Here is a 27528-nt window from a genome sequence, read left to right as displayed (position 1 = left end):
ATAATTCGAATGTCATTTTAAGATCAAAATAAGATATGATAACAAAATCAGTTATTAAATTCATCTTACAACCACTGTTTTAAATATCTACTCAATAACAAAATGTGTTATCAATGTATCTCCATATCTATTCAATAACAAAATATAGTATTATACTTTAGTTTGATATAGTTTTGATATTATTTTGATCTTCGCTCCTGCTCGGGAATTCCGCAAGCTGAACAAGAATAATATTTTTTCTAACCAATTGCATTTTCATCGATTCGAACCACTCAATCATAAATTTAAATTTTCATGAACCAACCTTATTAGGAAAATAGGATTATGATTAATGATTCCTCAAGGCATTTGGTGTGCTATAGCATAGTTATCGATAGAAATCACAATCCAACAAATTAGGATTTCCTGGAAGCAAAACATATATAGTACGGCTTCGCCCAATTGACTCAGTCCTCACTCTTTGCTTTATGTTATTGACTCCACCCTCCATCGATGAACGCCTTCTTAAGTTTCTTCCAGGCGCTGCGGCTGGTGGCTGTTTAGAAAGCTACTAAATTGGTTTATATCTGCAGTTGTGTCTGTCTGTCTGACTGTCTGATGATAATCTCAACGACAGTAAAGCTCACGCATAAATTTTTTTTCGGAAATTTTTGGTTTTCCGCTAAGGAACGCTAAGCGATGTAGCATTTAAACTTTTTTCATTGCGCTTTAGTAGCTTTTCATTGAAACATAAAGTTTAGGATTCATTTGTAAGACTGAATTTCCTACAGTGTCTTGTAATGGTGTTATCAAAATCCAGTAGATTATCATCCTGTCATAGCACTTCTTCAATGCTGTAGCAACCAGCCACCGAAAGCTTGGAACAAGCTCTAGTGTGGTATGTAGAAAGTCACCCGTCTTGTTCATCACGGTAGGAAAACTGTGCGAAGACACAACAGGAAAAAATACATTATGTACGCCAAAGTGCTAGCTTAACGTTTCATTTGGGATTCGGTTGGTAGCAACAGGAGACAGCGAATAGCATCCAAGTGACGGTTTGGAACCAACAGAAATTTTAAATTTAAAAAGCTAAATTCAATAAAAATGTTCAATGTAATCGAATCAAATAAAAAGAGTAAAAGCAGCAACACAAATATTCAGCACCTTCTGTTTGGTAGCAAAGCATTCAAAATGTGTCATGAAAATCTAATATTATCTCAAGATTTGATTATGTATATCGAGTTTTAGCAAAAGAAAATAAAGGTGGACTAAATTTTAATTGCTATATTACTAATTGCTGAAAATCTAACTTACATTTAAGAAAAGTAGCTTGAAACCAATTTTTTTTCACGAAAAAGAACAAAGGAGCAATTAAACTAGTTCAAAACTATTCCAGCGCTTATCTGCAGCTCTACTGAAAACAGTAAAATGGTTGAATAAATTCGGTCATGATGACAACAAAACTTTGGCGCTATCGCCTCTGGTTCGTATATGTACACTAACACGCCGCCGCTGAGTTTGCCATACGCTTCCAGTTTGAGTGTATCACTCGGAAAGTCAACATTGTGAAGCAGCAGGAATAATTTATCTCGAGAGGAAATGAAAGTAGAACACCACTAGAAGCTGAGCTTAATTGAATTTCTCCGGAAGAAAGCTCCCTTGTCACTCGGATACAGCAGCGCCGGTTCGCTGGAACACGCAAGTATCAACTTTTGCATTAAATTGACTGGCACCAGCAGATAAGCTGATACAGCCGTTCATCCGCTTAAAAGGTAATTAATAGACGAGCAAAATTTGCCGGCTTTTTACGAGATATTATGAAAGCCAATCATTTGGCATTAAAAAAAATTAATATAAAATTGTTTACTTAGCGCAAAACTTCTTCCTAGAATCCATTTAATAGCTTTTATTACTCAACCTGCATAGTTTAGTTAGTTGCAATTTTCCAACAATGTAAATTTTCAAAACCCATTTGCATAACTAACCATTTTCCAACAGGAAAATAGCTCCTCCGTGTTCAGATTTACTCACATCATATCCTAGAATCTGGATTAATGTGCTGTCAAATTGTCATCAGCAAAACATATCCCCATATCCCCATATTTACTAGCTTCCGTTTCACCGACGAAACGCCTTTTATGGTTCCCACGTGATCGGACAGCAACATTCCAGTCCATACTGCACGCCTTTTCTCCTTCGCCCAGATTGGTTGTGGAACAGTTTCCATTTGCAGTATATTCCTAGCTGATGCATTTGTGGTTTTAGTGTATTTATAGTAGATATATTTCTCCATCAACAGAGCGCTGCCAACACATCTGTCTATGCTCCATTCGATTGTAGCTAGAATTGGGAGCGTTACTTGGCACGAACAAACTTTTACGGAACGAACTCAACAGGCTAATCATAAACATAAATTGTAAACTCACTTTTCTCAGTACAACGCCTCGGTAAATAAAAGATCTAATTTTCCTGCGCACATTATGTGCCGTGATTTATGACAGCTCATAAATTCAGCACAGAAATCATGTTCCTCATTTTAGCTCTGCAGCTCGCATTTCCACATAATGGAATCATAAATCATACGATAAGCCGGACTTTCAAATAAATTGTATAGAAAATAGTAGGGCACTCATGCTTTTTGATTTTTCCGTCTCAGCTTCCAAGTTGTACGAGTTGTTGACTTTTTCCTCCGACCGCCATCCGATCTCCTACTGCGTCTCGAACCGCAAGCATTAACCATCAGCAGGAGGACCGAAAATCAGAAATCACCAGCACTGACCGGTCAGATAAATTACTGTCCGAAGCAAGCGAGCAATCGGAGCAGACAGACTACAAAAGAGTAAATATTGCAGCAGCTAATCCATCCTGCATATGTCCTAGCTAGGTAGAAGGAAAAACTCATTTCGTCTAAAGCGAACATTTCGCACGAAAAATACGGTCAAAGAGGAAGGATAACGATGCCCGACGGCATCAACAATCATATCAAATGAAAAAGTCCCATTTTCCGAATCGCTTAACACACGAACGGATTTGCGGCATTTCCTGTTTAAATCACAAAACGGGGCGGGGCATTGCGAAGTGCCAAGAACGTCAAGCTGCTGAAAATGACCGTTAATTGATTCGACGTCTGCTATTTTTATTTTCCTCTCCGAGGAATGGTTTTAGTTTGCCAATCCCAATGTTAGTTTTAGGGGAAATGAATCGTTATTTCTGAAACTCAACTTTTCGAAATTCAGAAGCAGTTTTTAGGTACAATATAACTAAAAGTTCCGCTTTAAAAATGTATTCATGGCATTCTTCCTGCCAATGTGATCAGAGGGAATATACTTTGATGAGCAGAAATTAAATTCTTATTAATAAAACTGCTTTCGAAATTCATAGAAACAATGACGACTCGTTTCTCCCAAAGTTTCGAAAAACTTTGCGATACACAATATACGAATGATATACGGCTTAGTTTCACAAATTGAAAAAAAATGTGTTCGTATCGATATCGATTAAAAAGAATAGTTTTATTTCTAACCTAAGGCGTGGTACACAAATTACGTAACGCAAAAATTTCGGTTTTTTGACCCCCTCCCTCCCCTATGTAACATTAAGTAACGCTTGGCATAACCCCCCCATTAAATTACGTAACGTTAACCAAAACTCCCCCCGTACCTCAACATTTAATAAAAATGACTTGAACCGCATATTTTTTTTAATTTTTAAGAAATTCAACCAAATTAGCAAATTAGCAAGCTTCATATTAAAAACAACAATCAGGCATCGGCCCATGTTAAGCTGAAATGGTAAAAAAGCAAAGCCATGGGTATAAACGTCCTGTTGAGAACTTGACCCTTCTTTATCGACTGACTTCGCAGCTGGCTATTAGAGTACAGGACAATTACGGGGATAGTGCAACGATCCTACTGGCTCTATAGCAGCACTTCCTAGCCGATATTCGAACATACGACGGCTTGTTAGGCCATCATCGTACCCCGAAGCAAACTGGGCAGCCTGGAATGGTCTTCAACCGTAATAACTGGAAATTTAGTAGGATTATCTTCATCAGCTACAAACCATAATTTTGTATCATAATGTTCATTAGTATAAACCGATTCACTGCTTTCCACCTCCAACACGTCCTTTCCTCATTTGGCAACTGCCTTTTTGGTATTCATATATTTGTTACGTAACTATTCTCATGACCCCCTCTCCCCCCTATGTAACAACAAGTAACGCTAACTCGACCCCCCTCCCTCCCCTCTAAGCGTTACGTAATTTGTGTAGGAAGCCTAAGTGGCTATTTCTAAGATTGTTGCCATAACGGGTTGCTTTCTGATTTGGATTCTTGGATTTTTGAATTCTTGGGTTCTTGTATTCATAGATTTGGATGTTTGGACTCTTGTATTTTTAAATTATTGGATTCCTGAATCCTTGGATTCTTAAATGCATGGATGTCTGGATTCTTGGATTTTCTGGTTCTTGCATTTTTAAATTCTTGAATTCTTGAATTTTTGGATTCCAGGATTCATGGATTCCTGGATTGTGTGATTCTTAGATACTTGAATTCTTGGATTCTTGGATTCCTGCAATGCTGAATTCTTGGAATCTCGTATTTTGAATGTTGGTTATTTTGCACCTGGATTCTTGGATACTCGGACTCATAGTTTCTCGAATTCTTGGACTCTTTGGTGCTTGGATTCTTGGATGTATGAATTCTTTGATTTTTAGATGCTTGGATTCCTGAATGCTCGGATTCATGGATTTTTGGATGCTTGGATTCTTAGATTCACGGATTTTTGAATTATTGAATTTTTAAATAAATTTTTAAATTGGATTCCATAATTATTGGATTCCTTATTTCCTGAATTCTTGGATTCTTAGGTTCTTGGATATTTGGATGTTTCGATTCTTAGATTCTCAAGTTCTTGGATTAAATTCTTGAATTCTTTAGTTCTTGAATTCTTGGATTCTTAAATGCTAGGATTCTTGGATTCTTAGGTGCTTATATTCTTGGATTCATGGATTCTTGGTTGCTCGAATTTTCGGATTCCTTGATTATTGGGTTGGATTGAATTAGATTGGATTGGAAGCTTTTAATTCTTGAATTCATGGATTCTTGAACTCTTGGATTCTTAGATGCTTGAATTCTTGGATTCTTAAATGCTTGGATACTTGGATTCTTAGATGCTTGGATTCTTAGATTCTCGAGTTCTTGGATATTTAAATTCTTAGATTCTCGAGTTCTTGGATATTTAAATTCTTGGAATCTTTAGTTCTTGAATTCTTGGGTTCTTAGATGCTTGGATTCTTGCATGCTTAGATTCTTGGATTCATGGATCGTTGATTGCTCGGATTTTTGGATGCTTGGATTCTCGAATTTTTTAATTCTTAGATTCTTGGATTTAGATCGAATTTTTTTAGATTGCTTGAACTCTTGAATTCTTGGATTTTTGCAACGCTGAATGCTTGGATTCTTGAATTTGTGAGTTCTTGAAATCTTGAACTCTAAAATTCTTAAATTCTTGTATTATTGAATTCCCCGATTGTTGGATTTTGGAATTCTTGGAATGCTGAGCTCTTGGATTCTCGGATTCTTGGTTTCTTGGTTGCTTGGATTGTTAGATTTTTCGATTCTTGGATTCTCGGATGCTTGGACCCTTGGATTCTCGGATTCCTGGATTCTTATATTCTTGGATTTTTAAATGTTTGTATTCATGCATTCTTGGATACTTTGTTTTCTCAGATTTTTGAATTCTTGGATCCATGGATTCATAGATTCATGGACTCGTAGGTTTCTTAGATTTTTTAGATAATTGTGTTTTAGAATTTTTAGATTCTTCATCCGAGAATGGATGCTTGAGTACTTGGATTCTTGGATACCTTGTACTCTCGGATTTTTGAATTCTTGGATTCATGGATTCTTGGATTGTCAGATTTGTTAGATTTCTGAGATTCTTGGATTTTTTGATTTTTGAATTCTTGAATTCTTTGATTCTTAAAACCTGGATTCTTGAATTCGTGAATTCATGGATTCTTGAACTCTTGTATTCTTGAATTCATGGATTCTTGCAACGCTGAATGCGCTGGATTCTTCGATTATTGACTTTGTGAGCTCTTGATATTTTGGGCCCCAAGATTCTTGAATACAGTGGACTCTCGGAAAAGTTAACTCTCTGAAAAGTTAATTGTTCAGAAAAGTTAAACGAATATCAGCTCACATGCAACACTCTAAAAAGTTAATTTTTTACTCAACTTTTTGTAGAGTTTGAATTTATTAGTTGTCCAAGCGTTCGTTCACACACGTGCGTTTTTCTTTTACTTTTATTTTTCATTTTTCGGTTTATTGTTACCTTTCCACCGTTTCATACAGAGTTGCATCAAAGCAGAGATTTTTTTATTATATTAAAGTAACTTTAACAGCTTGGGTGATTTGTGACTTCTGCGGGATATGAACCCGGGTCCTCGGCGAGAGAGCATTAATGCTAAGCACTAAACCGGGACCGCCGCTTAGTTGGTTTCGAGGCACTTCAGGATCTTTGATAACATGCTGAAAAATCGCAAACTCAAATTAAATTTAAATGCAAAAGAAGGGACTAAAATATGCGCAAACATTATCAAACCGTAAACTATGAAAGAACAAAGCAAACTAGTACAACAGATGAACAGATTATTTAAAACTTGCTGAAAGGAACTGCTATTATTTTATAACGATCTAGCAACATATCCCGTCCATTGCAACTTATACATACATTATAGGATTACTCAGAAAAAATAATAAATCAGAAAAGTTAATTGACCTAATCCGCAATCGACGAACTTTTCCGAGAGTCCACTGTAACTGAATTTCTGGATTCTTGGATACTTTAAATCATGGATACTTCGATTCTTGGATTCTTAGATTCTCGATTTCTTGGATTTCTTGGTTTCTTGAATTTTTGAATTCTTGGATTCTAAGATTCTCGGATTCTAGGGTTTTTGGATGCCTGGATTCTTGCATTCCTGAATTTTTGAATTCTTGGATTTCTGGATGCTTCCAATTTTTCATTTTTTTATTCTTGGATTCTAGGATTCACTCCTGGAATATTATGTTCTTGGATTTTTGAATTCCTGCATTCTTGGATTCATGGATTCATAGATTCAAGATTCTTGGTTTCAAAGATTCTTGGATTCTTAGATGTTTGGATTCTTGGATTCTTAGATGCTTGGATTCTTGAGTTCTTGAATACTTGGATTCTCGAATTTTCAAATTCTTGGACTCATGGATTCAAAGATTCTTGGATTGTCGGATTCCTTAGATTCTTGGAGTTTTGGATTTTTGAACTCTTGGATTCTTAGATTGTCAGGTTTTTGAATTCTAGCATTCATGGATTTTTAGATTTTTAGATGCTTGAATTTTTGGATTCTTGAGTTAATGGGTTGGAATACTGGGTTCTTGGACTCTTGGATCCTTAAATAGACGAATTTTTGGAATCTCAATTGCATGAATTCTTGGACTCTTGGATGCTCAGATACTTGGATTATCAGATTTTTAAATTCTTGAATTCTCGGATACTAGGAGATTAGATTTTTAAATTCTCGGCTATTTGGATAATTAGGTACTTAGAGTCTTGAAATCTTGAATTCTCGGAATCTGATGCTTGAAGTCCTGGATTCTTGGATTTTTGACTTCTTGGATTCATGAATTCAGGGATTCTTGGATTCTTAAATTTATTGGATTCTTGGATTCTTGGATTTTAGGATTTTTGAAGTCCTCGATTCTCGGAATTTCTAATTCTTGTATTGCTGGATGCTTGAATTCTTGGTTTCCTGCAACGCTGAGTGCTTGGACTCTTGAGTTCTTAGAATGCTAGGTTCTTGGATTTTTTTATTCTTATGCTTGGAATCTTGTATGCTTACAGGTTTAGAATCTTGGATTCTTTAATTCTTTGATTCTTGGATTCATGAATTCCTGGATTCTTGGATTCTTGGATTCCTGGATTCCTTACTTTTTACTTTTTATTCTTTACTCTATGCTGTTTTTTCTTGACTAAAAGTCATAAAATTATAAAATCATAAAATCATAAAATCATAAAATCATAAAATCATAAAATCATAAAATCATAAAATCATAAAATCATAAAATCATAAAATCATAAAATCATAAAATCATAAAATCATAAAATCATAAAATCATAAAATCATAAAATCATAAAATCATAAAATCATAAAATCATAAAATCATAAAATCATAAAATCATAAAATCATAAAATCATAAAATCATAAAATCATAAAATCATAAAATCATAAAATCATAAAATCATAAAATCATAAAATCATAAAATCATAAAATCATAAAATCATAAAATCATAAAATCATAAAATCATAAAATCATAAAATCATAAAATCATAAAATCATAAAATCATAAAATCATAAAATCATAAAATCATAAAATCATAAAATCATAAAATCATAAAATCATAAAATCATAAAATCATAAAATTTGGAAAGAGCCTGTAGGCCAAATGTAAACAAATCAAGTAAGATATTCTTCCCTATACTTATCCAGCTAAACAGAAATTTCAACTTTGCTTTTTGACAATTTAAGCTAAGTTTAACGTAATTAGGTGTTTGTACTTTTTAAATTTTTTAAGTATTCTTAAGCATCGTTAAGACCATCTGAGTCTATTGGTTTGTAACAAACCAACAAAAAAAATAAACAAAAAGTAAAAGATTCCCGTCCTTTTTATCCATCCGAGGATGGCCAAAGTAGAATAGGCAAAGTTACACAAGAACAATAACAAAATTTAATCCATTAAGCTGATTTCATTCAACTTAAATTATCTATTCGAACTTTCCTGTAAAATTAGATTAGCGCTTGAAGTCAAATCAAAACGTTCAAACAAGATTAAATTTTCGATGGCAGCACTGAGGGCAAGAGATTATTCAGTTTGCACTAGAAGTTTGATCCACTTACAATTAACCCCTCTAAGGTCTACATCATTTTTAGCACCGCAAAATTTACTAAAATGGCCGTAACTTTTTTATCTTTCAATATTTTTTCACCAAATTTGGGAATTTTGCCGAAAATATTTTCTATTTTCATAATATCAATAGATAATGGCCATATGTCATATGGTCCCGGAGTTATTTCGGAGTTCCTTGGGGGACCGAGATATGGCTTTTTTAGATAAAGTTGCCAAATATCTAAAATTTGTTTGAAATCTGTTGATTTTTGTAAACATATCATCGACTGTGGACATATCAGTTACTTTGCCGCAGTTAGGAGCCATGGTGCGCGCCATCCGGATTCGGGGGGACACTATAAATCCAGAACCGGTTCCCGTAACGGAACATTTCAGCATCAGTAAAGCATGTCGTGTCGCATATCAAAAAACATCAGCGTTCGACAAAATAGCGATTGGTGATCATCTCATGTCTCTCAGAGGCCGTATGACCGGTTCCGGGTCCGGGGAGGGTTTCTTTTCTGATTCAAGCACGGAACGGATTTCGGAAGAAGTTGTCCGGGACCTGGAATCGGCCATATGGCCTCTGAGAGACATGAGATGATCGCCAATCGCTATTTTGTCGAACGCTGATGTTTTTTGATATGCGACACGACATGCTTTACTGATGCTGAAATGTCCCGTTACGGGAACCGGTTCCGGATTTATAGTGTCCCCCCGAACCTGGATGGTGCGCACCATGGCTCCTAACTGCGGCAAAGTAACTGATATGTCCACAGTCGATGATATGTTTACAAAAATCAACAGATTTCAAACAAATTTTAGATATATGGCAACTTTATCTAAAAAAGCCTTATCTCGGTCCCCCAAGGAATTCCGGAATAACTCCGGGACCATATGACATATGGCCATTATCTATAGATATTATGAAAATAGAAAATATTTTCGGCAAAATTCCCAAATTTGGTGAAAAAATATTGAAAGATAAAAAAGTTACGGCCATTTTAGTGAATTTTGCGGTGCTAAAAATGATGTAGACCTTAGAGGGGTTAACGGACAACAAGACTTTCTCATTTGCCGTAGAGCTTATAACCAACCAACCAACAATAAAACAAAACCTCTCTTTGGTTGGTTTGAAGTGCACATTAACCATGAATGCTAAATGTTTTCCGCCTTACAAAAACTCCCGTGAAACTGATTTCAGCCCACGAACTTCTTACCATGAAGTACGCAATCAGCAGCGGCGGCAACGTCGAATTTTATTTCCCTTTCCTAAAAGGCGGCGCGGAAGCAAATTGACAAACAACCTAAACTTGATTGCTTCTGAATAATTACTTTCACATTCAGCTGGCACAGTGCTGTTGAACCCAGAGGAGCAACACAAGAGAAGCAAACACACGTAGGTAACCTACATACACGCAAATACAAACACACTTCGTCTGCACAGCAATGGCAACTGCAACGGTACCACGCTGACAGGTTAACAAATGGCAACAGCCACAAAAAACACGAGAACAAGCTTAAAACTTTTCTTCACCTACAAATGGATTTTCTAGGGAAATAACATCGCTTTCCATTTCGTTTGTCGCCATCAAATATTCGAGAGTATGTTTTTCACCATTTTCCGTCATTCCGTATGAATCGCACACGTCAGCGGTTGACTAAGTGAAAAATGCTATCAAAATCACAATTTTATGCCACCATAACTATTTTCCAGCGAGGGTTGTTTTTATTGCTGCTGCAGCAGCTGCTGAAGCAGGATTTTTAATCTCGGTGAAAATTGGTTGAACAAACAGTCCAATCATTGGCGTTTTATTTTTTGTTTCTATCCAGAATAGATGCATAAGAGCAATAGCAAACGAGCCCAAGGTTTGGAGTCATTAAACTGTAATTTAGCTTACTTACTTTTTCACTGGAATTTTCCCGCTCTTGTCGACCTGCAGGCACAGTTTGGTGTACGCTTTCTGCAGAAACATTATCGCTGGCCCGTTCAGCTGCGTTAGATTGTACGCCATCCGGATCAACTCGTCGCACCAGAGCTGGAACGAAAGGAAAAGAGCAAGAAGAGGAAGAGCGTGAGGTAAAAATAAATGCACAGAAGCAGTTGCGAAAACAACCAACGGTGTGTAGTGCACATTGAGTTGAGCGAAACTAGACCGGTCACCGGCGGGTAAGAATAGTGGCCAAGAAATGTTGCAAGCAGAATGGTTTGGTTTTTACTGGATTAATAGGAAACTTTTACTTAACGTGATTTGTTGAGATTTCTTCCAAAGCATAAGGTTATCTAGTATCCTTGAAACTATTTGCTCGTGCCGACACTGGTGGGTGAATTGCTGAGCCAGCGCTGGTATTTTCCGGGAAACTTTCGATCTATGTTCTCGAAAGAGAGAGAAAGAGGACTAGTGAGCTGGAGAGAGAGAACGAAAATGGTGCTGCACTAGCCAGGAACTGAAACGCAGAAACCATCCCGCAGCCGGTTTACACTGCCAGGACAACTGTGCAGTGTGCCAAGTTTCGTTAACGAGGATCACAATAACCTTCAAAAAGTTTTAGAATGGAAATTGAACAGGGAAACGAGTTTCGTTGTTTTTCATTAATGTCTAGGACAAGTGTGCTGGTTGAGGGCCCCGACAGAAATGCAAACGCTTCAAGGGTCTTCTGGCAAACCAGCAAAATCTCCTCATTTTCTGTTCCCAATATTTTCGGTGCTACCCTGCAAGAGGAAGCTAACCGTCACAAGTAGATTAAGTTGAAAATATTAAAATAAGGCCTGATCGAGAAATTTGTATGTAGTTAGTGAAAAGTACTGCTGAACGTGAAGGTGTGACTTCCCTCAAACTGCTCTGTTCTTTATTAATAGTCGTCAAATGTTTGAGCAGTTCTACCTAGGTACTAACGTATAAGGGAAGAAGTTTGATTGAATTGAACGTACCCTTCATCTAGCAAACCTGTTCGGCTGGTTCATGTTGAACGATGCAGTTTCAGTGCGCTATTTCATCAGTTTGGGAAAGTTAAATAATAATTATTATTAGCACAGCTGCTTCAATTTCTGTTTGCTACCAAAATGGATGGAAGGTTTCCGCACAGTGAGGAAGTTTTCAATGTAAACAATTTCCAGAAAACTTGTCTTCTCTTCTAACTTAGTAACTTATAATGTATCTGACCTTGTTAAACACTAAATATAGTGTGCGCCGTATAAAGTGTTCTTGGAAAAAAAATCCAAAATTAAGTTTGATAAAGAGATGTGCAAAACTGATAAAAAACTGTAACTGTTTTATTTCAGTTATCCAAAATAAGATTTTAACTGGATTTAAACTTATTTCTTAATAATTATTAATGCCATTTAACGTTTGAATGTCAATTTGAAAGAAAAGACCTCAAACTATGTTTAAACATTACCAAGTTTAGTTTCAGATACATGAAAGAAACGTATTGCCTATTCCCTGTTGCATAGAAGCTTTCAAGCTAACAATTCTCACTAACATTGCGTGCCGAGTTTCAATAAGAAAAATGCCTAAGTGTTACGGCACAAAACATTTCCGATAAAGCGGACCAATAAAACATTTGAAAAGTGTTTACACTGAAAATAACTTTAACACCTCTTGAGATGTGTAGATGGCAAATACTTTTCAGCTCCCTTATTTTCGAACGGCAACAACGGTACAAACGGTGAATAGTAACGAAACTTTACTACAGCTAATTGCCAAGCGATTAGGCTAAAAAATGTCCCCCTGCAGCGGGAAACTTTCGTACTCCCTCTACTATTGACTCTTGTCTTTGGTCCAGCCTGCAATAACGTGTACTCGGTATATGCCAGACAAAGAAAGATATAAACGTTGGCAATTATTTAGGATGAAGCTTACAGAAAACTTTTCTTTCATACAATAGAACTTTATCCTGTAGCGAACAAAGAAAACTTTTTAATTGCGTCCCAGTGGCAAATTTTTTTTCTGTTTCGTAAAAGTGGAAGAAATTTTTCCTCTCAACATTAGCTGGATGTATTAGCTCTCTGTTGCTTGTCACTTGTATTGTATCGGATGATACAGGCATATCTCCAAAACGGCATACCTACATCCTTTTGAAACAACAATGTTTGCACGCAAAACAGCAATCAATTTAAACGGTAAACACTAACTGTGGCTGTGTCGAGTTAAATTGTTTGCACCATAACTTTGTAGGTATTCGCTCGTTACTTTTAGTCACTATGTGTTTATGTCAGAGCGATATCAAAAGTTTGTAAAGTAAATTTTGAGCATCAAGATTACCGCCAAAGTCTCTTAGCATTTGAAACCAATAATTATAATAATTTAAATTTTATTGGCTTTGTGATCGTTTGTCATTTTCAATTCTTTAAATGCCACTTCCTGTGACATTCCATTGTACCACTGCTGAGATTATACATCCATACAGCAAGAAATCAAACTGTTGCGCCAAGGCCAATTACCATACGTACATGAAAAACATGACATCGTAAGACGGTGGGGGACGCAACGGGGAGTAACGGTTGGCACGGAAATGTTATAAATTAGGATTTAACACTGTACAGCAACAACCAAAGCACGGCACTTCCGCAGCACTAAAGTAAAAGCGCTCGTGGTTTGATCGTCTTCCGGAGAGGAAATTCACCGCTATCCGGAAGGCTTTTCATTTGATTGAAAGGTTTTTCTGTTACCCCTTCTTCGTTCGCAGCCGGCCATTCCGGCTTACCAGTTGCATCGTCAGAAACCGCTGCAATTGAAGCGATGACAAGCGGGCGGAGGATTTTTATCGGCTGCATAACACTTTTCATCGTAAAGTGTTCTGCCAGGATAAAGCATCGGCCTGTAGAACCCCATTATACGGAAGATGGGTAGGTAAGTACCATTGGCAATAAGTAGACCGGATTCGCTTTTCGCTGCTGGAAAGCGGAATAATGGCATGGCGATGGCAGTGTGTAACGATTTTTATCGCCACGTGCTTTGTACTTCGCTCATTGTGGACGATGAGCTATAAATTTTCCTTAAGGATATGCTCAAACACCGTAACACAAGGTGATCTAACAAGGCACAGACGGACACACATGACGGAGCCCACGTAAAGGCTAATGATATGATCGAGTGGAATAAAATTGGGTATTCGGAAATGCATGTCATTTTCTTGCCGAGTACGCTGATATGGAAATGTGCACCGATTTAACGAAAAACCTTAAGTGTGTAAAAGGAGGGACAATTAAAATTTTAAATTATGCTTGCTGTCTTGTCTTTAAATTATGCTTGCTGTTCTGTCTTGTTGAAAAATAAATAAACAAACAAACTAGTTTTAATGTCGGCAGAAAGAAAATGTTGGAGTTATTAGGTTTGTAACCTAGTTAACCAAACCTCCCAGTTGGCTTCGTGGTATGACGCTGGTCTAATAAGCCAGTCATCGTATGTTCGAATCTGAACTGGGAGAGGCTGTTAGAGTCAATAGAATCGTAGCAACTGGCCCTGCACTCTAACAGCTGGCTGCGAAGTCTGTCGTATAAAAACAGAAGGTCAAGTTTCGATAACGGAATGTAGCACCTAGGCTTTGCGTTTTTTAACTTAATTAACCAGTAAGCATGTAGTAATCAGGGTGCGAAGTTTAGCGAGTTGAGAGTTACATAGTTTTTCCATTTAGTTTTTCCATTTCAATTTTTACTTTTTACTTTTTGCTCTCTGCTACTACGTTACAGTTTTAATATTTTTTACATTGTTACATGTTTCGCATACTAATTTTTTCTCTTCCATTTTTATTTTTTATTCTTTATGACTTTTGACTTATGATTTCCTGACGTCTTTCCTTTTTACGGCTTTTTGACTTTTAAATTTTTTGACTTAGTGGATTGTTGACTCTTTGATTTATCACTTTTTTGACATTTTGACTTTTTCACTTTTTAACATTTGACTTTAAGACCTTTTGAGTTTTTGATTTTTTGACTTTTGACTTTTTGACTTCTTGAGTTTTTACTTCTGGACTTTTTGACTTTTTGAGTTTTTGACTTTTTGGCTTTTGACCTTTCGACTTTTTGGCTTTCTAAGTTTTTGACTTTGAAATTTTGAGTTTAAGACTTTTTCACTGTAATGGTTTTCGACTTTTTAACTCTTTTACTATTTGACTTTTTGGCTCTTTGAGTTTTTGACTTATAGACTTTCAGACTTTATGACTTTTTGGCTTTTTGACACTGTGACTTTTTGATTTTTTAACTTTTTGACTTTCTAACTTTGACTTTTTGAATTTTGGCTTTAGGACTTTTTGGTTTTTTGACTCTGACTTTTTGACTTTTTAAGTTTTTACCTGTTTGACTTTTTACTTCTTGACTTTTGACGTTTTAAATTTTTGACTTTTAGACTTTTCCACTTTTTGGCTTCTTGACTGTTCGGCCTTTTGACTTTTTGGCTTCTTGACTTCTTGACATCTTGACTTCTTGACTTGACTTTTCACTGTCAATTTTTAATTTTTGACTTTTAAGGTGAAACGGTACTGAATCCCAACATGGCCGGATCGATAGCACTCATATCCTCAAATGGATGCCATTTTTCCACTGCTCATGTTGGGATTTAGGTATTACCCTAAAGCTTCAAATTCATCCTTGAAATCCATTCTCCGACACTCCGTCGGTTCCCGGCACATACCGTCAGTAAGCTGTACTGTTTTTAGTGAGCATTCACGTGCTCAGATGCCACCAGCATAATAATCTAAATTCTGGCATTTAAAACATACAAAATTCATCTACAAATATACCTAGACCAATAACCAGAATACCTTAACACTTAACTTAAATACCAGCATCCGAAAAAAAATTACGAAAATTCATTATTTTTCGACCTTCCAGAGTAGGGTCTCCCCTCTTAACACTGAAGACAAACGATGGACAAAGAACGGACAATATTTAATCCTTGAAAAAAAATTCAAAACAAAGGCGAAACGTCGGAAAGAATTTAAAAACCTGTTCTGATTTCTATAAAAGACTGAAAAGCCGGACAGAGTGTAAAAATTAAATTCAAAATTAAGACACCAGTCGATAGAATACCTTTTATAGTTATGTAGTTTACTGGTGTCATTACTTCTTTCCCTTTTAACGTTTTACAATTTTGTTTGACGGGCATTACAATATCTTCAACGTTTCATTTCTATATTTTTCATTTCATATTTTTGCTAGTTGATGTATTTAAGCTCACACAGCCTAGTTGGCTTTGAGGTACGATGCTGGTCTAACAAACCAGTCGTCGTATGTTCGAATCTCGGTTGGGAGGTTCTGTTAGGGTGAGTACGACCGTTGCACTAGCCCAATGTGGCTTTTATTGTACTCTTATGACGGTTTTTAATAAAACACGAGCTGTTACCTGATCTGTACTTTAATAACAGGCTGCGACATCCGTCAATAAAGAAGGATCAAGTCTTAAAGACATTCATAGGCCAAAGCTTTTTTTGTGTTTCTAACCTATTTTGAGAGAATGAAGTAAGGCATTATGTCTTTTGCCAAATGCAGCCTGGTTTCTTGTCTAAACTCTATTAGTTCATCCTCGAGGTTCCACAGTATTACCTAACCTTAATTAGCAAAAGTACTCCCAATGACTATAAATGTAAAATATCTATACCTATAAAGAAGGATTTCTGTCTGTCTGTCTGTCTGTCCGTATGTTCCTTATAGAATCGAAAACTACTGAACCAATCGGCATGAAAATATGCATGTAGTGGTTTTTTGGGGCCAGGAAAGATTTAAGTGATGGTTAGAAACCCCTCCCCCCACTAAGAGGGGGGGCTCCCATACAAATGAAACACAAATTTCTGCATAACTCGACAACTAATCAAGCAAATAGAACAAAATTTGGCATGTGGGTGTTTTCGGTGACAAGAATTTATTCTATGGTAAATTGAGACCCCTCCCCTCTTTATAAGGGGAATTATAACTCCTCTCCTCTTTAAAAGGGGGGGCTACCATACAAATTTCCTCATAACTCGAGAACTAATCAAGCAAATGGAACCAAATTTGGCATGTGAAGCTTTTCGAGGGCAAGAATATTTTCTATAGTAAATTAGGACCCCTCCCCCCCACTTTAAGAAGGGGGGGCTCCTGTACCAAAGAAACACAATTTTCCTCATAACTCGAGAAGTAATTAAGCAAATGGAACCAAATATGGCATGTGGGTGTTTTTGGAGACAAAAACTTTTTCTATGATGAATTGGGACCCCTCCCCGTTTTAGGAGGGGGGGATCCTATACACATGAAATACAAATTTCCTCATAACTGAAGAACTAATAAAGCAAATGGAACCAAATTTGGCATGTGAAAGTTTTCGAGGGCAAGAATATTTTATATTTTTTATGGTGAATTAGGACCCCTCCCAACTTTAAGAGGGGGGCTCCTATACAAACGAAATACAAATTTCCTCATAACTCGAGAACTAATCAAGCAAATAGAACCAAATTTGGCATGTGGAGGTTTCTGGAGGCAAAAATATTTTCTATGGTGAATTAGGACCCCTCCCCACTTTAAGAGGGGGTGCTTCTACACAAATGAAATACAAATTTCCTCATAATTCGAGAACTAATCAAGCAAATGGAACCATATTTGGCATGTGGGTGTTTTTGGAGGCAACCATTTTTTCTATGATGAATTAGGACCCCTTACCTTTTAAGAGGGGGGGCTCTCATACAAACGAAATACAAATTTCCTCATAACTCTAGAACTAATCAAGCAAATGGAACCAAATTTATCATGTGGGTGTTTTTGTAGGCAAGAATATTTTCTATGGTATATTTTCTATGGATTTCCCCACTTTAAGAGGGGGGGGCTCCTATACAAATGAAAAACAAATTTCTTCATAACTCGAGAACAAATCAAGCAAATGGAACCAAATTTGACATGTGGGAGATTTTGGAGTCTTGAATTTATTTTACGATAGTTAGAGACCTCTCACCCCTGTGGTAGGGGGATATGGACTCTCATACAAATAAAACAGAAATTTTTGCGAAACTCAAAAATTAATCAAACTCGAGAAATTCGAGACTCTTCCATAAAACATTAGTCAATACAAGACCACAAAAACTATCTATAGTAACACTAGATCATTCAGGACGAGACGGTCGCGAGTGTTGCCGGTGACCCGCCGTCGGAAGCGCAGCCCACTGGGGGGCTTGCAAAACTCGAGATTGTGACAAAGATCATCCGAGATTCATGATTTATATACAACACAGGTTAATTTGGGGCAATAGGAAGTTTGTCGGGTCAGCTAGTTTAATATAAGAAACGTTTGCTACGGGAGGTCCACGGTTTCTTCCTTCCACTTGCTTTCAAGGAATTGAATGGAACCAGTATCATCTCAAGTCTTCTTCTTCTTCAGCAGCATAGAGCCGCGGTGGCTCGTGCTGTTTCAAGCACTCGTCTCCATTCAACTCGGTCTTGGGCCACTCGTCGCCAATTTCCTAGTCGTCTCAGAAGTCGCAAATCGCTTCCGACCTGGCCGAGCCATCGTGCACGTTGGGCCGCCCTGTTCCTGGTGCCGGTGGGGTTGTTAACGAGGACTATTTTCGTCGCACTATCGTCCGGCATCCTTACGACGTGTCCGGCCCACCGTAGCCTGCTAACTTTCGCTAGATGTACGATGGGAGTCTCCCCAAGCAGTGCCTGTAGCTCGTGATTCATACGCCTCCGCCACTCTCCGGTTTCAGTTTGTACTCCGCCAAATATCGTCCGCAGCGCTTTTCGCTCGAACACGGTAAGGGCGCGTATGTCTTCCGTGAGCAGCGTCACGGCTTCAAGTCCATAAAGAACTACCGGTCTAATAATGGTTTTGTACATTGTTAGCTTCGTGCGGCGGCGTATGCTTCCTGATCGTAGCGTTTTACGAAGGGCAAAGTAGGCCCGATTTCCCGCTTGGATGCGCCGCTCATCTCAGGTCATTACACGCAATTTCTTGGAATTCTCTCTGCGGTACATGTTGCGCAGTTGACCTGGCCTGGATTCCTGCAATCGTCATTTTCCAGGATGCTTTCAAGAATTTTTTTCCTGGTTTACATTACTTATTTACCTGCATTTTTAGTTTTTTTATTTAATTTATATTTTTTACATTGTTATTAATTTAGTTCTTATTTGTCTATTTGTAATTTTTTTTCGCGTTTTATTGGTTTAGTTTTTATTTTTGCTTGTTTCACCTCGTTACTTTTTTGTGCTTTTTATTATTTTATGCCTTTTAAATTTTATCTCTAATTATTTTGTTGAGTTTTTTGCTTTAAACTCTTTTTCTATTTTTTCCCTTTTTCTTCTGTAATTGTTTTATTTTTTACCTTTACATACCCTTTACAGTGTTTGCGTTTTTACTTCTCTATTTTGTATTTTTTTTTACTATTTTTACTTTTTATTTTTATGTTTTCAACTTCAAACTTTTTACTTATCCACATTTTCATTTCGTTTATGTTTTGAAATTTTTACTTTTTTTACTGTTTTCCTTTCTTACTTATTATTTCTTACTGTTTTTGCTTTTTACTTTCTTAGCTCCTCTGTTTTCAAACCTTATTACTTGTTTACTTCTTTTAAAAAAACAATAATTCTCAGAATGTACTGAAATACAAGACTGTTCATTCGTTCATTGCTGTCTTGACAAATGAAGACACGCATCGCAGCACATACCGACACAAATTTTCATTCATTTTTTTTTATTCCTGCCGTGCAAAACCATCAGTAGATTGCCTTTCTCTGGCGGAGGAAACACCACAGGTGATAGGGATCCATTTAGTTCAACTCCGTTTATCCCACAATTGGCCGACTTTCTGCACACAGCACGAAGCATCGGAACAGCGCAAAGATTGTACAGAACAACTGGGGTCTCCTTAGCGTAAGGGCTCTGAAGAGTCTCGCGTTCCACTCCATTGCCATACCGAACCGCCTTCTCCCGAAGCGCAATTTTCATCAGCACTATTTATGACAGACTTTTCCATCTTCATTGTTTCTACATTTCTCATCATTCATGCCCGCTGGATATTCCTCTGCGGTAGTCTCAAGCTAAGCATTGCAGGGTACTTGGGACACTCAAGTAAAACCGCGCAGCTTTTGAGGTACATTTTCGATGCTTGAATCGACATACCGAGACATAACAACGCGTTTTTCAACACCTTTGAGAGTATGAAACGGAAAAAAGTGCGAAAGGCACGCTCAAATTTCTATTTTTAAATCCAATGCAAGTACCTACGTACGACAAACGACGACGGTACAAGCCAACCAGGTTTACCTGCGACACGGTTTGTTACATCATGCAATGTGTATGTGACTTATTCAAGTGTCCACCAGGACATTTTCACCGATGAGCATAATTTACCACTTGAAACGAGAGCAATTAACGTCACACAGAACGTACGTAGAATTTCAATGACAGTGTACATAAAGGAACTGTTTAGTTAGATTTATATATCCCATTGAGCATCTAGGTAGCGATATAAATGAATCGTATGTTTAATATCACGAATGTGCATGTGAAACAATTCAAATGCACTATAACTTATTCCCGGTGCGCAATTATTTTCGCCTGTCTCGAAAGTATTATCTCACTCTATTTGGAATGAATTTTCAATGGAAACATGCTATGTTTTTGGCATTCGCACAAAACTGAAATGAATTCGTTTTGAGAGCACCGTTGTTTTGTTTTAATTGGAGTAGTAGAATATGTATTTGCCCACAGAACTTAATTAGAAATTTAATTGTCGCAAACTCATATTGCCATCATATAACATTCATCACGTACCTATAATGTTATATTATCTTTCACACCAAACATAAAAAAAGTTTACCACCATCTATTGTCAACAATCTCTTGGAACAAACAATAAACAAAAATCTTTGTAGAGATATAAAAAACTATTATCAGACTAGTAGGGCAACAGTTCGTTTCTACGGTCCATCAACGGTACAATAGTTTTTACTGTCCTTAGCACACCGTCTTCCTGCATCAACCGTCAACGAACATAACGATTTCATGACTGCACTGCACTACCCCGGGGGGTGTACTCGCGCACGGCACAAATTGTTACCTAATAAATGACAATCTGGCAATAAAAGTGCCACTTGGCTGGATTGCTGTATAGCAGTTTGCAGCTGGACTCCCAAAGCAAGTTCCTGCGATAAAATATTAATGTTTTCAAACCTTTTAAAAACATGTTGAAAACTGAAACGTCCATCATCGGAAAACTAACTTTCGGAAGTGATTTATTGAAAGCTTTAAAAACATTCTTTCATATCTAGATACGGAAAAAACATTCGTTTTTCAACGATTCGATTTAGTTTGCTTTGAACGCGCACTTCAGTTTTTACAATCTGGCACTGTTTGCCATTAGGTAGGGGTAGGTACATAGCAACTCAAAAACAATTTTCTAGTAGCGATGCTGCCAGCGAGTATGTGCTGGAAAACTGTAGGTACCAAATTGTAGCAATTGATTTTATGAGCAGAAAATAGGTTACGTTACATTAAACGTCGAAGGATGGCAAATAAAAAGCCAGTAAAATACTCATTTTGTCACGACGAAAAAATATAATTGTCCTGAATGACAGACGAAAACTGAAACGAATTCGGGAATGACCAAAAGCTAACAACATAATGCGATAAAACATAAGTTGTTTATTTGCTCTCACAAACAAAAACCTTGCTTGATAAATAAACTATTGATTGACAAATATGTATTATTACAATTCGTAATCGACATTTGCAATATTAGTGGTTTTTTATAATTAGTAGCTCGATTTAACTGTTCTTCGAGATCCAGGAACATTGGAAACAACATCATGAATCTTATTCGATCCCAAGGATAGCAGCGATCCTAACGATGAAGCAAAAATTTTACACCAATCACTCTAACGTCCTTCTTCCGCTCAGAGGAAACACCTGAGCGGTTTATTGATCACCGCATCAGCAGAAGCATGTTTGATGGAAATTTTCCTCCATTCATCACAGAAAGCTTATCAGCCCGAACCGAAACATCAACAACCACCCCAGTAGCAGCATAATATGGTGAAATACATCGAGATTATCTTTTCACGAACAGCGAAAGCCAAAAAAACTTATCTTAAAAGCTTTCTCGTTATTAAAAGCGCATTCGATAATGTAGCTTCCAATGCCATTTTGAAAAATGTAATGGCATCATCATGTGCCGTTAATAATGATAAATCGCTTGGAATAAATGCTCTAAAATCATTTACTTTGTTCCTCGCTAAGCAAGCGTACAAATTGGAATTAAAATATCATGGATTCAACATTTCAAAATGCCTTCTTTTATTATTTCAATGGACTAGGAAAACTGGTTCTGGTAATCAATCCATGCTGCTGCAGCTTTTGGTGATTGATATATGTGCGCTAATCGGTGCAGGCATCCATCGCATGGTTGATTCAAAAGAAGAAGTCGGCATCAATTTTTCAAAAAGGCCCAATTGCAGACTGGAAACCAATGAAGTGAGAATAATTTTCTATATTTATTAGCCTCCTACTCTAGCAGCATAGAGCCGGGGTGGCTCGTGCTGTGTGAAGAACTTATCGTCTCTACTCGGTCCTCGGTCCTAGGCTACTCGTCGCCAATTCGTCGAGCGTCTCGGCACCCGCGGGTCGGTTTCAACCTAGTCGAACCATTTAGCACGTTGGGACCCTCTATTCGTAATGCAGGTAGGGTTCTTGAAAAAAGCGATTTCGTTGCACAGTTCTCCGGCATCTCCGGCTTAAAGTATTCTGTAAGGTAATCCTTAACCGCGAAGCAGAATAAGCTCGACGCTACTCTCAACGCTCCTCATCCTACTGGAGCAGATCAACGAATTCTAGGACTCTCTTCTGTTGGTTCTGGCGAAGACTTTGAAAAATTTCTTAGAAAGCGTTCTCGCTCTATTTGTTGCACTTTTTTATTTATTTACTTATTTACATCACATCAATAAACAAGGATTGCCCTAAGGATAATAGAAACTTTCTAATAGGTATCAGATTAATTTACGATCGTAGTACGCCGCAGGATAGTTGAAAACTCATTGCAGGCCAATTACACGGTTTATGCCATAAATAGTGCGCCGGAAATGGTAAGCGTAATGTTGGGAACATCATTAACGATGGTGGGTGCATTTATGATCACTGGAGGATATCTGGAGGTGAAAGGCGTTGAGTAGGTAGTGAATATCATTGAGATAGAGCAGGAAAATGGCACAACGAAGAAAAGGCAGACCCGGAGAGAGAGACTCATGGTGACGCAGCTTTACCAACGATATTCGGGCTGTTGTCCTGGCGACAAGCCAATTCTGTGGTAGCCGTTGATAGTGGGGGTCTCTATTTTCTTGCCTTTGTTGTGTCCGACCGGTTGACATGAATCATTAAGTAACTGTTGAAACTATAGCCCAAATCAACGATTGCACTGGAAACCTCTTACGATGGAGCCTAGCCTTGACTTAGCCGACGACATTATCTTGCTCACCCAATGCTGAGTCGGCATACAGAACAAACTAGATGACGATCATCACTTTTTCTAGAACTCCTAGGGTTTACAGACAATGTAGCAAAGACTAAGTCAATGGTAATGAACACTGGCAATCCCACTTACTTCGCATTATCTAGTAGGACAACAAGTCAAGCAGCTTGAAAGCTTTAAATATATTGGTAGTCAGCTAACGCACGATGCACAGTGGGGCGACTCCATACAAACGCTGGCCAAGCAAAAAAAATCTCTTTAAATCAAGGATAATATGTGGTTCTTAAGTAATTTTGGGGTGCTGAGCCCGAATTTCAGGTTTATTTTGCATTAGAACGTATAGTTTTTGTGTTAGGGAGAATTTTCAACTATTTTTCAAGTATTTGTTAAGTATAATGACGTATAAGAAATGAGGGTCATTTGGAAAACTATTGCAGATGGATTTTTATAAGATAAAACATTATATAAAACAATACAAAGCAAGTTTGAGCTTTAATAATCAACACAAAATCCATATAAGTTAATATTAATCAAAAATCAAAACTTTTCCTCTTATTAGTTTTCTTAATCTTCTTTATCTCCATTTTCTTTTTCTTATTCTTCTTCTTCTTCTTCTTCTCCTTCTGCAGAATCAACCGTTTCACGTTTCATCTTCAATAGTAATATAGCGTTCTCAGAAAGATTTTTCTAATTACATTTTTCCGTTTCGCAGAAGCTATAAGCTTCATCCGGAGAAATAAGAAGACGAATAATTCAATCACGATTTGTATTTTCACACTCATTTTTGCATATAAAATCTTGTCTTGTATTTTTATCACTATTTTTAGCATAAGGCAATAACCTTATTTTCGTGAGGGTCAATACCGGTGTAGTGGCAAGCATTCACGCCTCTCACACCGATGACCGTGGTTGAATTCCCAACCCCGCAGAAGTCACGAATAACCCGAGTTGTTAAAGTGACTATTATTAAACAAAAAAACTTATTTTTGTGCTTCTTCTGTCATTCGTCCTATCAGCAATATAGTTGTCTAGATTCATTTATGACCGCGAATTCAAATTCTTTGCATTGCAGTGGACGTATTATACGAGGACTATGCCCTGACGTAAAGGTTTTTGGTATACAAACAATAAGTTTCGAATTTTTTTTGAAATAATGTGTTCAAGAACTTGCTATAAGAAAATATCTCAACCTTTTAATTAATTTCATATCAATACCCGTGATTTCAGAACTAATACCAGGATTGGCATAAGATCTTCGAGCTGTATTTCGGTCAATACTATCGCTGTATCTTCCAGATTTCCTCCAATCTCTAAGATCTGGTCAATATGCAATATGGACCATACATTCGAAGCAGCTTATCCAACCATGTCAAGGAGATATCCCATAATTAACATATCCACTGTTTACTTTGAGTGTTTGCATTTTGTCTATATTGTTGAATTCTGATATAGTAACCTTACAAGCGTAACATTTATGCTCTGCGCTACTCTGCGCTAAATGAGACTATATCCATTTGAAAGCTCATATTTTACACTAACTTTTACCGGTAGTGTCAATAGTGGCGAACCTTGGCTTCAAAACTTTTAAGCGTGTTTTACGCGAAAATATGGCACTTTTTTAATGAAAATTAAAGTTGTGGCATACTATGATAAAATTACTGCATACTCAAATAATGGGCTTTATTCAGCACTATTTTTTGAAGAACTTTTCCTTAGACACCGTTGAAATCCGAGCTACCATTAGACCTCTAGCATGTTTTGAAATATTGGGTTATTTTTCAAAAAAACGCTAAAACATGCTGAGATAGCATACTTTCAAGATTCATAGAAAATTCAAATTTTGTCATATTGATCTAAAATTTTGGATTTGAACACTTCAATAGTATAGAATCACAGGAAAAATACAACGGAGAGCCGAAATGAACTTTCATTTTTTGGCTGCTTGCCAGCGATTCCCCACTGTGCGATGGTGGTAGCCACACGGACCAGGAGACCCATGACTGTCCTTATAGGACTGCAGAACATCTGGTGCACATACCTATCACATATGGATTTACCGTCAGAGTTAAAAATTCGGGTTTTGATATGCAGCAAAACCCGAATTTTTAACTCAAACGGTAAATCCATATTACTAGATGCCTGCGAAACGTGGTCGGTTGGTCAGTGCAGTGCAAAGTGCATTATCCTCGGCAGGGCATTTTCACCGAATCCGAGGTCCGTCCCGAAGTCAACGGCTTCGCCGGTTCTCAGCTGAAAATAAATTTGGCTACACTTTCGTCAGGCATCCTGGCTACATGCCCAGCCCACCGCAGCCTGACACATTGTACTACTTTCACTAAATCAGCATATTTGAACACTTGGTACAGCTCGTGGTACATGTGTCTGCGTCACCCTTTACCATCTATTGTGCTACCAAGTATCGCAAAATTTCACTCTCAAAAACCTCAAGCACTCGCCAATCACCTTCCTTGAGCGTCCTTGATTCATGATTCCGTAAAGGGCCACCGGGAGAAATAGTGTTCTGAGCGCCTGTTTTGTGCGAATTTGCAAACAACGAGATTTCAGCTAGCATCGCAATCCGTAGAAATGCCGATACGAGGAGGCAATTCATCGGTTTAGTACTTCTTATGAGGAAGTAAATATGTTTTTGACGTAGGACTACGTCTTACAGCAAAGTTTGGGACAAGGTGTCATTTCAAAAAATACGAGCGTTACGAAAAAATATAAGATTTGGAACGCCAATAGCTCTGCCAATTATGAATGGATTTGGATGGTTTAAATACCAATCGATTCATAATAGATATTGCAATTATGTGGTTTTATTATAATTTTGATTTTGACCACTAAATAGTGAAAATTAATGAAAAATTTCAAGGTCAAATGTTCCCATACATTTTCTTCGTGATTATTTTGCTTCACATGCATGGACGACAGTTAAACACATCATCATCTGTTTTGTGTAGGTTTCTTTTCCAAATAAAAGTAACAAAACCCCCTCCCAATAGGTCGAAATTTTTTTACCACGTTTCAATCTATACTAATTTGATAGCTGTGCTTGGGAAGTACCCCTTTTCTTCAACCGATTTTATCTTTAAACATTCAATCTAGTCCAATTTGATGTCCTGAAAGTGAAACATCATAGAAAAGTGAGCGGTCATCCTTTTGTCAGATTGCATCCATATACTGCAAGAATTCGTTCGGAACTGAGGAAAATCAGCAACAGTCTTATCCCAGAATAACCGCTTGATTGGTTTAGAGTTACGATGCTGGCCTAACAAGCCAGGCGGTGCTGCTGGAAAGGGTCAGTAGGATTGTTGCACTAGCCCCGTAACTGTCCGGTACTCTAATAGGCAGTGAAGTCTGTCGATAAAGAAGGGTCAAGTCTTAGAAAGACATTTAAGCTCAAGGCTTTGCTTTGCTTAGCCGGAAATAGTTTTTCAGCGTTTCATTTGCTGCTTTGCGTCAGTTAGTTGCTTGCAATTCTTTACATAGTTTCAATTGTATTTCTGTCAGGTATGCAAATAGCTGTAAAGTAGTGTGTCGAAAGGAGCTAGTAAGATGCAGAGAACGTTAGCTAATTGATATTTCAACTGGCTGTCCACATGGTAAGACAATTTGTAAGACAAATTATACATGGTTGTAGACATGGTTGTAAGACAATTATACTTCAAATCAATCTATCACAATGAACAACATCAACAAGGAAATTGACGAATGCGAATCAGTGTTGTAAATGATAACCCAGAATAGTTTTTTTTGGTTTCGCGGTACTTGTAAGCAAGCTGCTTAAGTAAGCTAACTTCGTCAACTGCATACCAGTTTTAAGCCAGTTACTTAAAGTTGACTAGTGCTACAAGTCATGTAAAAATTGGCAAAACGCGACATTATCGCCAATCATTAGAAGAAGTGTAATGTTGGACTGATGTTTTAGCTCTTAGTGGAACTACAAATTCTAAGAAACTGATAAAAATGATATACAGAGTACAGACATTTAGGATATTTAAACTTAACTTCATTTAACGAATGTATATAAATGGTACAGGGCATTCATTACAATACAGTAAATTATAAATTTGCGTAAGAAACTACTGAACATTTTCAAATAGTCAAGCATTATCGAATCGTACCCGCCTTCGTAGTCCTACGTGAACCCTACGGGAAAAATGATATGCAAACTGTGAAAAATAAT

At 37.2% G+C, this 27528-nt stretch overlaps 1 protein-coding gene across 3 annotated transcripts in view; it reads right to left on the bottom strand.

The window, feature by feature from the left end:
* Nucleotides 1-27528, bottom strand: part of LOC128743743 (1-phosphatidylinositol 4,5-bisphosphate phosphodiesterase classes I and II) — a 158383-nt gene that overhangs the window by 34919 nt on the left and 95936 nt on the right. For all 3 annotated transcript variants that reach the window (XM_053840396.1, XM_053840395.1, XM_053840397.1), the window contains exon 5: nucleotides 10818-10951. In XM_053840396.1, the coding sequence (XP_053696371.1) occupies nucleotides 10818-10951 (134 nt within the window). The remainder of the gene's footprint in view (nucleotides 1-10817; nucleotides 10952-27528) is intronic.

The sequence above is a fragment of the Sabethes cyaneus genome, chromosome 3 (assembly GCF_943734655.1).
Source record: "Sabethes cyaneus chromosome 3, idSabCyanKW18_F2, whole genome shotgun sequence".
In the NCBI taxonomy this organism is placed as follows: Eukaryota; Metazoa; Arthropoda; class Insecta; order Diptera; family Culicidae; genus Sabethes; species Sabethes cyaneus.
This window is presented reverse-complemented; position numbering and strand designations above follow the sequence as displayed.